The 14,715-nt window shown below is 43.6% G+C and overlaps 1 protein-coding gene across 1 annotated transcript in view; it reads left to right on the plus strand.

The window, feature by feature from the left end:
* Itgb1 (integrin subunit beta 1) overlaps positions 1–14,715 on the plus strand; it is a 44,230-nt gene that overhangs the window by 18,720 nt on the left and 10,795 nt on the right. The window contains exons 3-11 of the mRNA XM_005345930.3: positions 533–618; positions 3,603–3,825; positions 6,190–6,360; positions 6,925–7,163; positions 9,208–9,363; positions 10,079–10,174; positions 10,656–10,745; positions 12,504–12,644; positions 12,999–13,198. Of these exons, the coding sequence (XP_005345987.1) occupies positions 533–618; positions 3,603–3,825; positions 6,190–6,360; positions 6,925–7,163; positions 9,208–9,363; positions 10,079–10,174; positions 10,656–10,745; positions 12,504–12,644; positions 12,999–13,198 (1,402 nt within the window). The remainder of the gene's footprint in view (positions 1–532; positions 619–3,602; positions 3,826–6,189; positions 6,361–6,924; positions 7,164–9,207; positions 9,364–10,078; positions 10,175–10,655; positions 10,746–12,503; positions 12,645–12,998; positions 13,199–14,715) is intronic.

The raw sequence follows: 14,715 nt of genomic DNA on the forward strand, positions 1-14,715 counted from the left end.
AGTGAGTAGACTGTGGAGATCTCTAGTTCTTTTTTTTTTAATTCAAGCATAGTTTATATTCTAATCAGAAAAGATAAACTAGAGATAATCTAATCTTACTAGTGTTTACTACAAGAAAGATGATTCAGTTTAGATTGAGTCGAAGAAATGTAAACTCAAGGGATTTGGATGAAAATGGACTTGGAGTTATTTAATGTACTCAAAGTGGAGTGGACATCATAACCATTGAGAGTGATACGTTCTGAAATCACACTTTTACCAGATTGGTCCACTGCTGTATAGCTAGGCTAGTGGTTCCTAGTTAGCCTGTCATACAGAGAACAAGATGACTGCCCATTGGTGACTCTCAGTGTCAAGGGGGATTCCTTTAGGTTTTCTTTGGACTGGCCTCTTGTAGCTTAGTAACTAGGCTGGAGTGTTCATGTTTAACACGTATCTTTATCTGCATTACCACCTGTCTCTGTCTTTTATTGTGATCCATTCATTTTTTTCCTTTGAAACTTTAAAATTGTTTTTTTTTTTTTTTAAACAGATAAAAATAGATGTTTAAAAGCAAATGCCAAATCTTGTGGAGAATGCATACAAGCAGGGCCCAATTGTGGGTGGTGCACGAATACGGTAAGACTTCTGATACTGTGCAGTTTATTGTCTGGTTTTTGAGCTTCACTCAGAGCTTTATCTTTGGGAAGTTCCTGATAAGATGCACATTTGAATCAGTGTTTATTGAGTAGTGTGTGTTGGTCAGACAGTGCCACTGACAAAGCACCCACTAGACATGTGTCTTAACTTTCTGTTGCTGTGACAGAACACCATGATCAGGGCAACTTACAAAACAAACAAACAAAATATTTAATTTGGGGTTTCACAGCAGTGTAGATTGATGTTTATGTCCTACCCAATCCCGTAGCTGTTCAATCCCAAAGAAACACAGAGGCTTATGTTAATTATAATCTGCTTGGTCTATTGCTCAGGCTTATTACTAATGAACTCTTATAACTTAAGTTAACCCAACATTCTTGTCTGTGTTTAGTCACGTGGCTTGGTACCTGTTACCAGTGAGGCCTTTCATCAGGCTTCCTCTGCGTCTGGCTGGTGACTTGGTACCTGTTATCAGTGAGGCCTTTCATCAGGCTTCCTCTGCGTCTGGCTGGTGACTGGCTCTCTTTCCTCTTTCCAGGATTCTCCTAGTCCTGTTGCCCCACCTATACTTCCTGCCTGGCTACTGGCCAATCAGCACCTTAATAAGCCACTTATTAAATCTTTACCGTGTACAAGAGCATTCCCACAGCACAGCACTGTTGGTCCATGCCCATGATAGCAGTGAGCAGGCAGCAGACGGGCTCTGGAGCAGCAGCTGGGAGCTCACGTCTTGATCCACAGCATGAGGCAGAGAGCTAACTGGGAATGGTAGGGGCCTTTTGAGCCTCAAAACGTAGCCCAGTGAAAGGAAGTTAAAGCAAATTCGAGGTCAGGATTTTGGATTTGCATTTATTTCCTTTAAAGATTTTGTACTTTGCCTGACGTGGTGGTCCCCTATAGACAGCTTACTAAAACTGCAGCGAATCAATTTGAGGTTATGCTAGGGTCATTGTGTATGTCTTCCCTCAGGTGCTTGTACCCAAAAGGCTTAACTGACCAGATGTCAGATATGACGTAGGATCTGACAAGTGAAAGATCACAATGAGAAGTTTTTGTTTTATTTCAGAATTTTTCTCATGGTACTGGTACTGTCTTACAAGTGGCATGCTGGGGCGAAATTGGGGAAATTTAGGAAATGCTGACGGAAGCTCTGGCTCCTTCTCTGGAGAATGAGGGCCATAGTTCATGCTTTACCAGGCTGCAGTTAGAAATGGTGGATTAGAAAGGCAGGTTCACTTCACAGGCTCTGTTGATCTGGCAGCTGCCGACACCATCAACATCCATTGTATGGACCTAAGTTTATCTGTAGTTGAAACTTACCTAACCAGAGTTGCACACTTTAGCTTCTGAAATCTGGGGTATAACTTCTCAGTTATTAAAGGTTCTTGTGGAAAGTGTTAAGTGGGATTTTATTTGAGGTTTATGAGGCTCCCTGGATTGGTTAAGTACTTGGAAATGGAGAATTCCCTAGGAGCTTGTACTTTGTTCAGTTTGAGGTTTGATAGTAACTAAAATACTTCGGTTTTGACCCTGGCCCTGGGTGTATAAATGCTCTTGCTGTGTTACATTGCCTTGTGTTGTGTGTGTGTGTGTGCACATTCACGTGTCTGTGCTGCAGGTGAGAGCAAATAGCAGTGTTTTCCTGTTGCTTTCCAGCTTTTTTTCTTTTCTTTTTTTTTTAAAGGTTTATCTGTTATGTATGCAGTGTTCCTCCTCCATGCCATAAGAGGGCACCAGATCTCATTACAGATGGTTGTGAGTCACCATGTAATTGCTGGGAATTGAACTCAGGACCTCTGGAAGAGTAGCCAGTGCTCTTAACCACTGAACCATCTCTCCAGTCCCTTCTAACTTATTTTTTTAAGTGACAGGATCTCTTACTGAACCTGGAGCTTGCTGTTTCAGCTAGCCTGGCTGAAAACTGGGTTCCACAATGGATCCAAGAACCCACTGTTCTGTCCTCCATTACTGGGAGCCAAGGTTACAGATGCTCACTGCCACGTGGATGCTAGGGGTCAGAACTGAGGTTCTCCTGCTTGTATGGCAATCACTTTGCCCACTAAACCATCTCCTGTTCCCCACCTTGGTTTTTGTAGAATCTGGGGCTGGAGAGAGCCCTGGAGACGAGCACTGCCTGCTCTCCCAGAAGACACAGGCTCTATGCTTAGCACCCACATGGCGGCTCACAGTCACTAGGTAACTTCAGTACCAGGGGATGTGACACCCTCTTCTAGTCCTCACATTCAGTGCAGAGATTCACATGCGGGCAAAACAACTTTACAATACAAATAAAATAAAAATTAAGAAAACAAGTCTCATTTAATAGCCAGCATTTAAAAAAAATTTCAGCCAGGCAGTGATGTACACCTTTAATCCCAGCACACAGGAGGCAGAGACAGGAAGATCTCTGAGTTCAAAGATAGCCTGATATACAGAGTAAATTCCAGGACAGGCTACAGAAGAAACCACCCTGTCTCTCTCTCTCTCTCAAAAAAAAAAAAAAAGAAATTCAGTCAGTCAGGTAAATTTGTGGTATATTTTCTGTACATACACACGGACCATTATTGGTTGGGTTGTATTTAGGCTAATGTGCTTTTCCTAAGCCTCCTGTTGTTTACTGCTCTGCTAGGAAGTGTATGACATAACATGAAAGACCTTGTAAGGACATTTATAAGGAAAAGGTTTGGAGGAATGTCTGGCTGCTGTATGAGGGCCTGTGAAGCATGCCAAGAACCGAAGGATGTAGTTAGTAATGAAAGGTGAAGCTTTAAAACAGCACTTAGTCTGGGGAAAGAGTACTTTCTCGGGGTTGATTTTACTTGTTTTTGTATTAGAGCACTTGTTATGATGTGGATGAAGGGAAAATTTTGTTAAAACCTAGAAATGAATGATTTTGTAATTTGTTTACATGCAATAATATATCAAAATGGTTTTGCTGATGTCATATTTTACATATCACTTAGACATTTTTACAAGAAGGAATGCCTACTTCTGCACGTTGTGATGATTTAGAAGCATTAAAAAAGAAGGGCTGCCAGCCAAGTGACATAGAAAACCCAAGAGGCTCCCAAACTATAAAGAAAAATAAAAACGTCACCAACCGCAACAGAGGAACAGCAGAGAAGCTCCAGCCAGAGGACATAACTCAGATCCAACCACAGCAGCTGCTCCTGAAGCTGCGATCAGGTACCTCCACCCCCCTTGGGTTTTCATAGTAACTTTATTAAACAAGTCTTTCCTCCAGTCTTTGGAGGGCTGTTTTTGGAGGTTGGCTGGCTGGTACCCGAAGATATGGTGTAAGTTAAATTTTTAGTAGATATAACCTTTTTTGTTTGTTTTTTTGTTTGTTTTCTTGAGACAGGGTTTCTCTCTGTAGCCCTGACTGTCCCAGAACTCTGTAGACCAGGCTGGCCTCGTCCCACAGAGATCTCCCTGCCTCTGCCTCCCGAGTGCTGGGATTAAAGGCATGTGCTATCATCATAGCCCGGCAAACTCTGAGTTTTAAAAATAATAGCGTCCATTTGTTACTATAATTTTATAAAGTGAAAGCAAAGTTTTAATGCGTGCACTTGTTTAGTACTACTTAAAGTTTTTATAGGTACCCATGCCTGTCCCATGTCTGAAATAGACAGCCGTCTTTCTGTCTGTCGTCCTACCTTCAGCCTAGGAGTAGACACTGCTATGGTTTGAATGTGAAATGTCCTACATAGGCTCACAGTGTTGCTTCAGGAGGTTGTGGAGCCCTCAGTTGGTGGGGCTTGGCTGGCAGAGTGGGTTTCTGTGGCCTTTGTCTTCCTAATTTGCCAGGCTATGGAAAGCTACTTCCTCATGGTCCTACTGTGGAGGACAAACCTGCCCCAGCCTCTGTGGCCTCCCTGAAACTGAGCCAAAATAAATCCTCCTCCTAAGCTGCTGTGCCAGTGTTAGGTCATAGCAAGGAGCAAAATCCCCAGTGCAGATTCCTGCTTCTCCAGCAGAGTGCCACTGTCACCTTGCGCTGCAGACCTGCAGGCCTCATTAGCACAGCCCAAACTGTCGCTTTATTTTCATCGCCATTATTTTAAAACATTTTTTAGGTGTTTGTTTTGCCTGTATGAATATGAATATATATAGCTGTGCTCTTCACCTCTTCACCTCTCCATCCCACATCATCATTACCTCACGCCTTTCTGCACTGGGGGAGCCTGGAAGAGGCTCTGTTCGTGGAACTCAGGAGCTCATGATGTCACTCCTTGTTTTTCTCAGTTCCATCCATTGCCTCTAGTTTCCTTTTTGTGCTTCTTCTCTTCATCCCTCTGCATTTCTCTTAAGAGACAGCTTTCCTCTCAAGTCATTGTAAACCATTCATAGCCTACAACAGCACAGACTTTTCTGCTTAGCTCCGCCCCCTCCAGCTGCCTGCCAGAAGGCCATGGAGACAAGACTAATGGTTGTTCATCCAAGCACACTAATGTCTTTCACCCAATTCTTCATCTTCTTCCATGTTTGTAAGTGATTTGTGTGCTGGAGACAGAACTTGGACCAGTGCTCCACCGCTGAGCTGTCTCAGCTCTGTGCTGGTGAGGGTCATGTGACATCTGTACCCCTGACCTTCCTCGTCTTCAGACCATTTTCATCTCCTGCTGCTGATCTCCCTGTAGTTTCTATCTGACCTCTTTACCCCATACCTCACTTTTATAACCCTAGAGTGAACTAGATTGCTACCCACCTTCCATTAGCAATGTCTTTTTACCCAGGAGCAGTCTACTCCTGATTTTCTGTTGGACTCCAGAGTGTCTGCCCAAGTTTGTGGTGTTCTGTTCTCATAAGTTTGTGTGTAATCAGCTTGTGATTACAGGAGCAGCTACTTGAAGTAAGAAAAAGCTGCTTGGCCTATAGTTTTAGAAGTTTCCTTCTGGGGGACTGGCCTGCTGCACTGAGCTGGTGAGGTGATAGATAGGTCACATGGGCATCTGGGAGGTGACGTTACAGCGAGGAGGTCATATCATATAGACTCCAGGGCACATCACTGTAACCCAAACCTCCTGCTGGTCTCCACCTCCCAAAACTTTGAAGTGCCTTCTGATAGTACTGATACATGGCAGATCCAAACTGTAGCAGAATTATTTGTCTCGTGGGTTACTTGGGGGGGGGGGGCGTTGCCTTTATCATTTTTGCCTCCCTGAGTCTTGGTGTTATAAGTAGTTGGTTTTTTTTTTTGTTTTTTTGTTTTTTTTCAAGACAGGGTTTCTCTGTGACTTTGGAGCCTGTCCTGGAACTAGCTCTGTAGACCAGGCTGGTCTCGAACTCACAGAGATCCGCCTGCCTCTGCCTCCCGAGTGCTGGAATTAAAGGCGTGCGCCACCATCGCCCGGTTTATAAGTAGTTTTTTTAAATGAGATTAAGTGTGCGCCTGTTGAGGCTCTAACAGACTTCTTGGTTTTGTGAAAATTATACACTCAAGACTATGGCATTGAGTATATAAATTGAATTTGTTTTTTTATTCAATTATTTTCTAATTTTAGTTTGATTACTGGCCACCTAATTTCAATTTTGAATCTGTTTAATTAGGAGAACCACAGAAGTTTACATTAAAATTCAAAAGGGCTGAAGACTACCCCATTGACCTGTACTACCTTATGGATCTGTCCTACTCTATGAAAGACGATCTGGAGAATGTGAAGAGCCTCGGCACAGATCTGATGAATGAGATGAGGAGGATCACTTCAGACTTCCGCATCGGTAGGGATGTTTGGGGCATCATTTTCGTGTGTGCGTGCGTGCGTGCGTGCGTGCGTGCGCGCGCGTGTGGTCTTCTGCACATGTGCAGAGCAGGATGTTGAGTGTCTTTATCATTTTCTGTCTCGGTCCCATGAGACATGGTTTATCACTTAACCTAGGCTGATGGCCTGTGATCTTATCTCTTCCTGCAACAATGCTGGGGTGCAGGTGTGTGTGACTGTACCTGACCTTTTACCTGGGTGCTAAAATCTGAACTAATCCTCATGCCTGTTTAGCAAGAGCTTTTGCCCACTGTGCAGTCTCTGCAGCCTCCATACTGGGCTTTAGAAGAAGCTGTTTGTTTAGAGTTGGTGACATGGCTCAGTGGGTAAAGGTCCCTGCCTCCAATCCTGATGATTGAATTCAGTCACCAAAACAACCTCCTGCAAGTTGTCCTCCAACCTCTCAACATGCACTGTGGTTTTCGTGTGTGTGCCCTCCCTAAATAAGTAACATCAGTTGAAAAGTGTTGTAAGTGTGTTGGTCTCTGCCCGTTCACCTACCCGAGTGCATTCTTTTCTCCAGGCTTCGGCTCATTCGTGGAGAAAACTGTGATGCCGTACATTAGCACCACCCCAGCGAAGCTCAGGAACCCCTGCACGAGTGAACAGAACTGCACCAGCCCCTTTAGCTACAAAAATGTGCTCAGTCTTACTAATAGAGGAGAGGTTTTCAATGAACTTGTTGGTCAGCAGCGCATCTCTGGAAACTTGGACTCTCCAGAAGGTGGTTTTGATGCCATCATGCAGGTCGCAGTTTGTGGAGTAAGTGATTCCTGCAGGAGACTCTTAGCATTATCTGCCATCACTTTATTTTACGTGGGGGAGTACTGATGTCAGTCTTCTAAGTTCCCACCTAGCCCTGCCGCTTTCTCCGCTGTCCCTCATCACTGCATCTCTGTTCTAACCAGCCAGGGAATTCACTCCTAAGGAACTGGAGCATAGACTCTAGGTGGTTGGGTTTTCGAGGAGGCTGAGGTGTCCTAACTCGGTGGCTCTACTGGAGATGTCACTGATGTTGTCTGGGGTGTCACTAGGAACCGTGCCTCCCACCATGTTCCTCAGCTCAGTGCTGTACTCTGCCCCTCACTCTAACAATAGAAGAAAGAACTTTCAAGGGCCTGATCAAGCCACATGACAGCTTAGGTTGTAATGAAAGTATAAGCAGATGCCTGTGGTTTAACTGTAAGGTTTTCAGGGATAGAAAGCCTAGTTCTGTTAAACTAGGGACCATTATCTACTTATGATTCATGAATATTCTTTTTTTTTTTTTTTTTGGTTTTTCGAGACAGGGTTTTTATGAATATTCTTGATTTATTTTTTTTTTCTTTTTTGAGACCTAGTCTTTTTTTTTTTTTTTTTTTTTTTGGTTTTTCGAGACAGGGTTTCTCTGTGGCTTTGGAGCCTTTCCTGGAACTAGCTCTGTAGACCAGGCTGGTCTCGAACTCACAGAGATCCGCCTGCCTCTGTCTCCCGAGTGCTGGGATTAAAGGCGTGCGCCACCATCGCCCGGCCTTGAGACCTAGTCTTGCCGTGTACCCCAGACTACCTTTGACCATGTATAGATACTTTTGTCTCTGTCACCTGAGTCCTGGGGTTACAGATGTTCTACCACTCCGACAGTCAAGTTAATGAGAACTGAGGCTGAAAGCAGAAAGCATTGTTCTGTCTCTGGGTACGGGGGAAGTGTGGGTGTCCAGACAGTGAGCAAAGCACTGTGTGGTGTGGAGGAAGGGCAGCGACTTGGTGCCATTGGGGAGGATAACAGTAGACAGCTCCCAGGACACATAACTGATCACTGCCTGTGGAGTGCTGTGATTTCCACTCTCTGAAAAGCCGTTTCCTGGTGTGCCTCTGCTTCGGTGAGCAGTGTGAAACTGATCATATACCTACCCACTTCACCTCCCAGCTGTGGCTGTCCCTGCATTTGTCATGCTTTAGGGACAAAGGAGCAGGTAACCCTCCTTTGAAAGATGATCAGAATCAAGAAACTTAATTTCATTCTGGCAGTGGTGGTGCACACCTTTAATCCCAACACTCAGGAGGCAGAGGCAGGTGGATCTCTGTGACTTCGAGGCCAACCTGGTCTATAGACCAGGACAGTCATGGCTACACAGAGAAACCCTGTCTCAAATAAATAAACAAACAAAAATAAGAAAGAAAAAAGAAACAATTTCTACCTTCAAAGAATTTACAAACGTGTTGAGTCAGTTTAAATTTAGGAAAAAATGTAGTTTTCCCATAGAAGAGGATTTTCATGTTATTTAAATTTTTTGTTGAGTAATCTAGTGAAATTACACAAGTGAACAATTTCATGAGCTAGAATGAAAGGATTTAAAGTGGGACAAGTCCTTTGGCAGATTTTCCTAATAAGGAAGTAGCACAAGTCTATAATCTCAGCATTTGGGAGTTAGGGGCTGGGGGATCAAAAATTCAAGGCCATCCTCGGCTGTGTAGTAAGTTTGAGGAGAGCATAGGCTGCATAAAGGCTAATGTAGAGGAGAGGGCCGATAAAGGAAGTGTACGGCATAGTAGACAGCAGGGGCGCACAGCGGGGTGGGTGGGACTAGAACCCGGAGGTGTAGACGCTGCCCCCTGTGTGTTCATTAGTCCTCGGAACCCGCAGTATTGGCGGGCTCGTAAGATGTCGTGTGGATGTTGTGAAGTGCTGGAGGAGGGCCAGGGAGGCTGTCTGCACTCACAGCAGCACTGGACTTTAGGTGAAAAGTGCAGTTGCAGCTTGTGAGCCTGAAGGATTTATGTTGAGTTACCGTGAGCAGTGTCTACAGTTGACCTCTCTATCTTCAAGTCGCTGATTGGCTGGAGGAATGTCACGCGACTGCTGGTGTTCTCTACGGATGCTGGCTTTCACTTTGCTGGAGATGGGAAACTTGGTGGCATTGTTTTACCAAATGATGGGCAGTGTCACCTGGAAAACAACGTCTACACAATGAGCCATTATTACGTAAGTACTTAAGCCGTCACCTGGTACTGAGCATGTGGGACAGTGGATTTGCAGCTTTCTTATTTTGGCAAGTGTGGGCCCTGTTGAGCACCTGAATAGCTGCATTGCTGTTTGCGAAACTCTGGCATCGTGCTGTGCTGTGTGAGTGACGGGTGCTGAGACCCATCTGGCTCCTCACTTGCACGCATCATTTGGCAGCTTCCTGGTCATATTTCTAAATACACAATTTAACTAGGCTTACCTCTCTGTCTTATGTATATCACTTAAAATTCTGCACTCTGATCTTCATTGAAAGTAAATATAGGCAGATCACTTACGGTCTAGAAGAAATTTAGTATTGGTAAATCTTGGCCTTAAGTGCTAGCTAACAGGAGCCTTTAGTTTTGTTCCTTAATTCCACTGTCTTCACAGTTAATGTACATAGATTGTCTCACATCTAAAATATCTTAAAATGGGGTTGGAGGGATGGCTCAGTAGTTAAGAGCACTAGCTGCTCTTCCAGAGGACCCAGGTTCAATTCCCAGCACCTATGTGGCAGCTCACACTTGTCTGTAACTCTTACTTGAAAGTAGTGTATGGGAGTGATTTGTTTATGAATGTATGCCAACTCAAATACGGTCATATTCAGCCTGGGCAACAGAGGGGGACCCAAACAAAACCCATCATTGATTATAAAGTGTATTTATATACTAAATTATATTACTTGATTCCTTAGGATTATCCCTCAATTGCCCACCTTGTCCAGAAACTCAGTGAAAATAACATCCAGACGATCTTCGCGGTCACTGAAGAGTTCCAGCCTGTGTACAAGGTAAAGGACCAGAGATTTGATCTTCCATTGCTTATCGCTAGCAGCAGTTATGTCTGAGATAGGAAAATGCTACCACGTAGCCACACCAAATTTGACAAACATTGTGTATACTCATTTTATCTTGTTTGTTTGTTTGCTTATTTGTTTATTTGTGGGTTTTTTGTTTTTTTGTTTTTTTTGGAGTCAGGGTTTCTTTGTGTAGCCTTGGCTTTCCTGGCACTTGCTCTGTAGACTAGGCTGGCCTCAAACTCACTAAGATTCGCCTGTCTCTGCCTCCTGAGTGCTAGGATTAAAGGCGTGCGCCATTGCTGCCTGACCACTTACAATATTTTTAATCTCATATTATTAAGATTTTTGTCTTTTTTTAGATTTGACTTTGAAAGATAGAATAGAGACCCGAGGTGTCAAAATAATTGTTGCTTTTCAATGGATTATAATTGATTGAATAAAGAATACTTATGTTTTGCATATTTAATTGTAGGAACTGAAGAATTTGATCCCTAAGTCTGCAGTGGGCACACTGTCTGGAAACTCCAGTAACGTGATCCAGCTGATCATCGATGCCTACAATGTGAGTGCACCTCCATTGCTCAGCTTCATGCCATGCCCGCAGTAAAGCACCCACCGTACACGCGTCAGCAAGCTGGAGGGACAGGGCAGAGCGTCAGGCTTATGAGAGCATAATTTAAGCCAAGCAGTAATACTCAGATAAAGGCACATGGGCAATTACAAGCCCTTGTTTATGTGTCGTCAGGCCGTGTTTCTCCCAGTTGGAGCAAGAGTGAAGCACAGCTGACATTCGATGCACACAGCTCTTTCTTCCCAAGGTTACCTTTGTAGAGTCACTTGTTATTGTTTTCTTAGTCAGGGTCTTTCTATGCAGCCCTGGCTGTCTGGGATCTTACTATGTAGACCAAACTGGCTTTGAACTCACAGAGATGCACCTGCCTCTGCCTCCCAAGTGCTGGGATGAAAGGTGTGCACCACCATGCCTGGCTAGATTCTCCATTTTTAATGAATGATACCTGACAAGGATATTTTACTTCTGCAGAAGACAAACTCCGAGGACATGCTTCTCTTTTTTCAGTAGTAGTCACACTCTCGGATGCATGTACATACATAGGCAATAAGCGTACCATTTGGGAACTGAAACTAGCGGAATTCTCTCCATTGAGGAGCATAAGTCAGAATGCTTGTGACGGTTCCCAGTAAGTGCCAGCCAGTGATCATTTAAAATGACCCACGGACACCTGCATTTTCATGGTGACTATTATATACTGTATAGACCATTTCCTAGATCTCTAGTCTTTGGTAGGTTAAGTTTAGATTAAAAATAGTTTTTACCTTCAGAGTATGTGTGTAGGTCACAGGACAACTTGTGCGGTTCTCTCCTTCAACCATGTGATTTGGCATCAAACTTAGGTTGAGAGCTTGGAGGCACGCTCCTTTTACACTCTGATTCATCTTACCAGCCCTAGTGTTTTTTGAGACTGTATCATGTGGGCCAGGTCACTTTGACTTCTCAGTATAGCTCAGGATCTGAACTTGTGATTTCCTGCCTCCACCTTCCAGGTGTGCTCCATCATGCCTGGCTTTTGTGCCTGGAGTCCCAAGACATTTTGGAAAAAGTTTTGGCTCAGGGGTTTGGCAAAGACAACAGATTCTAATTGTTTCACATCCTCCCGTTCCAGCCTTTGTCTGCCCTGACAGACTGTTTTCCTCACTGGTCACTGTCCTGAGATGTCTGCTCTTCTAAAGACCACTGGCTGGACTCAGCCTCTCGGCTGTCCCTGTAGTTTATCCTTCTCAGTGCTGAGAACCAAGCCCAGAACCTTGTGGCTGCTGGGCAGTGCTGGTCATCGAGCTAAATTCCAGTTCTTCAGACTCTAGGGAGTGTTTAGGAGGTGACCAGATGCTAGTGGTCCCCAGTAAACTTGTGTGCCCTATTGTTCTGATCTCTGGTTAGCTGGAAGGGGTAGACTAGAGGGAGCCTGTGGATACTGTGTGACACCACCCTAACCCTAACCATAACCCTAACTGAGCAGCAAGCATCAGTTCTGTGTTCTTAGGATTCCTCATACCCAGGCTGTTTGCTGTGAGGTCATTAGCATTTCAGCTGAATAATAATAAAAAGAAACACTTTTACATTGTATTCATTGTTTTGAAGGTTGGACCCTTCTTAGAGTTGCTTACTTTAGATTCTAGCACCCCGTGAATTAATTGTATTGAAATGATAGTGTTTTCATAACATCTCATTTCATCCATTTTGTGTGTGTGTTCAAGTCATATTTTATTTTACTTCCCTGTTGATGGTTAATCTTTCTCTTAGTCCCTTTCTTCAGAAGTCATTCTGGAAAACAGCAAATTGCCGGAAGGAGTAACAATAAATTACAAATCCTACTGCAAGAACGGGGTGAATGGGACAGGAGAAAATGGGCGAAAGTGTTCCAATATTTCCATTGGAGATGAGGTATGTTCTGAGTGTTTTCTGTGAAAAAGAAAAGTATGTGTAAAGAAGTTTAATTTCGGGGCTAGAGGGATGGTCAGTGGTTAGTAAGAGTGTTGGTTGCTGTTACAGAAGCCCTGGCTGGGTTTGATTTCCAGTGCCCATATGGTCAGTTCAAGGATACCTGATGCCCTTTTCTGACCTCCGTGGGCATTGCATGCACTTGGTGCAGAGACATGTATGCAGACAAAACACCATACACATAAAATAAATAAATCTTAAAATGTTAAAATTAATTTGATGAGAAACATTAAATGAATAGTTTTTGAAATATTTTTATATTTATTAAGCTTGTTAATCTATTTTTTTTCTTTTAAGGTTCAATTTGAAATAAGCATAACTGCAAATAAATGTCCAAATAAGGAGTCTGAAACCATTAAAATTAAGCCTCTAGGCTTCACTGAAGAAGTAGAGGTCGTTCTTCAGTTCATCTGTAAGTGCAATTGCCAAAGCCATGGCATTCCAGCGAGTCCCAAGTGCCATGAGGGGAACGGGACGTTTGAGTGTGGAGCCTGCAGGTGAGTGCAGCCTGGCTGCGGCAGGGCAGGCGCATTCTAGGCAACTTTGCTGGGGACGCCCGTAGAGAATAAAATCATAAGCTGTCTGCTCCGTGACTTGCTCACATACTCTAAGCTCTCTCTGCTCACACTCCATGGTGAAGCTTGAGCTAGGTAAGCAGGGTGTCCAGTCTCAGGGCAGCCTTGCAAAGACTCTGCTCTCCTGACAGCTCTAGCACTCCAGCTCGCTTTAGCAAAGATATCTGGGGAAAAAGAAGTAGATGGAGACTTGTAGAAACTGTCAAATTAATAGTGATGATTTTCCTTTAAATTTTGTTTTACTTTGAGAAAGGGTCTTACTTTGTAGCCTGAGATGACCCCAGGTTTATGATCCTGCTGCCTCAGTACTTGGGTTATAGGTAGAAGCCACTGCTCCCAGTGTTAACTGACAGTTTTATTTATGAATTAGTTAGCAAGAGAAAGCAGTGCTTTCCTTGTACTGGATTAATTTTGTTTGGCTGGGATAAAGAGAAAATAGCACTTAAAGTTTACACTTACTTATTTATGTGTGTGTACGTGTATGTGCACACATGACAGGCTTGTGGAGGTGAGGACAATTTTGGGAGTTCGTTTTTCATCTACCATGTGAAATCCCAGGCCCTGAGTTCAGGTTGTCAGGTTTGATGGCAAGCACCTTTACCCCATGAGCCATCTAAAAATTAAACTGCCTTTTCTTTAAAAGTTCTAATAGAACTTTTAAATCTAAATGTCAGTCCCACTGTGGTTTTGACTTTTGGCCCAAAAGAAAAATGAACAGCCATGTTTACCATCAATTTTTAGTTTGTGTTTTTTTTTTTTTTTGGCGGGGGCTGCCTTTCAATACAGGGTTTCTCTGTGTAACCCTGGCTGTCCTGGAACTTGCTCTGTAGATCAGGCTGACCTCACAGAGATCTGCTTGCCTCTGCCCCGCACCCTGCCCGAATGCTGGGATTAAAGGTATGCATAACCACATCCCAGCTACCATCAAATTTTAATTACCATTTTAAATAATAATTTAAATATTATATTTTTTCTGTGTTGTATTATTAATTGTTTGAATCATTAATGTATCTTTTTAGGCCAGGCGTGGTGATGTATACCTTTAAGCACTCAGGAGGCAGAGACAGGTAGATCTCTGTGTTTGAGGCCAGCCTGGTCTGCAGCATGAGTTCTAGGATAGACAGGGCCACACAGGGAAACCCTCTCTTCAAAAACGAAAACAGAAAACAAACAAAAAATACCATTTTTAGTAAAATGGCATTGACTCAAAAAAGACTTTCTAAAAAAATTCTTTGCCATTTTGAGGCAGAGGCAAGAAGATCTCTGACTTCAAAGCTTACCTGGTCTGCAAAAAATCTTACTTTCTTGAAAAATGAATTTGTGTCGGGCGATGGTGGCGCACGTCTTTAATCCCAGCACTCGGGAGACAGAGGCAGGCGGATCTCTGTGAGTTCGAGACCAGCCTGGTCTACAGAGCTAGTTCCAGGACAGGCTCCAAA

The sequence above is a fragment of the Microtus ochrogaster genome, chromosome 4 (genome assembly GCF_000317375.1).
Source record: "Microtus ochrogaster isolate Prairie Vole_2 chromosome 4, MicOch1.0, whole genome shotgun sequence".
NCBI lineage: Eukaryota > Metazoa > Chordata > Mammalia > Rodentia > Cricetidae > Microtus > Microtus ochrogaster.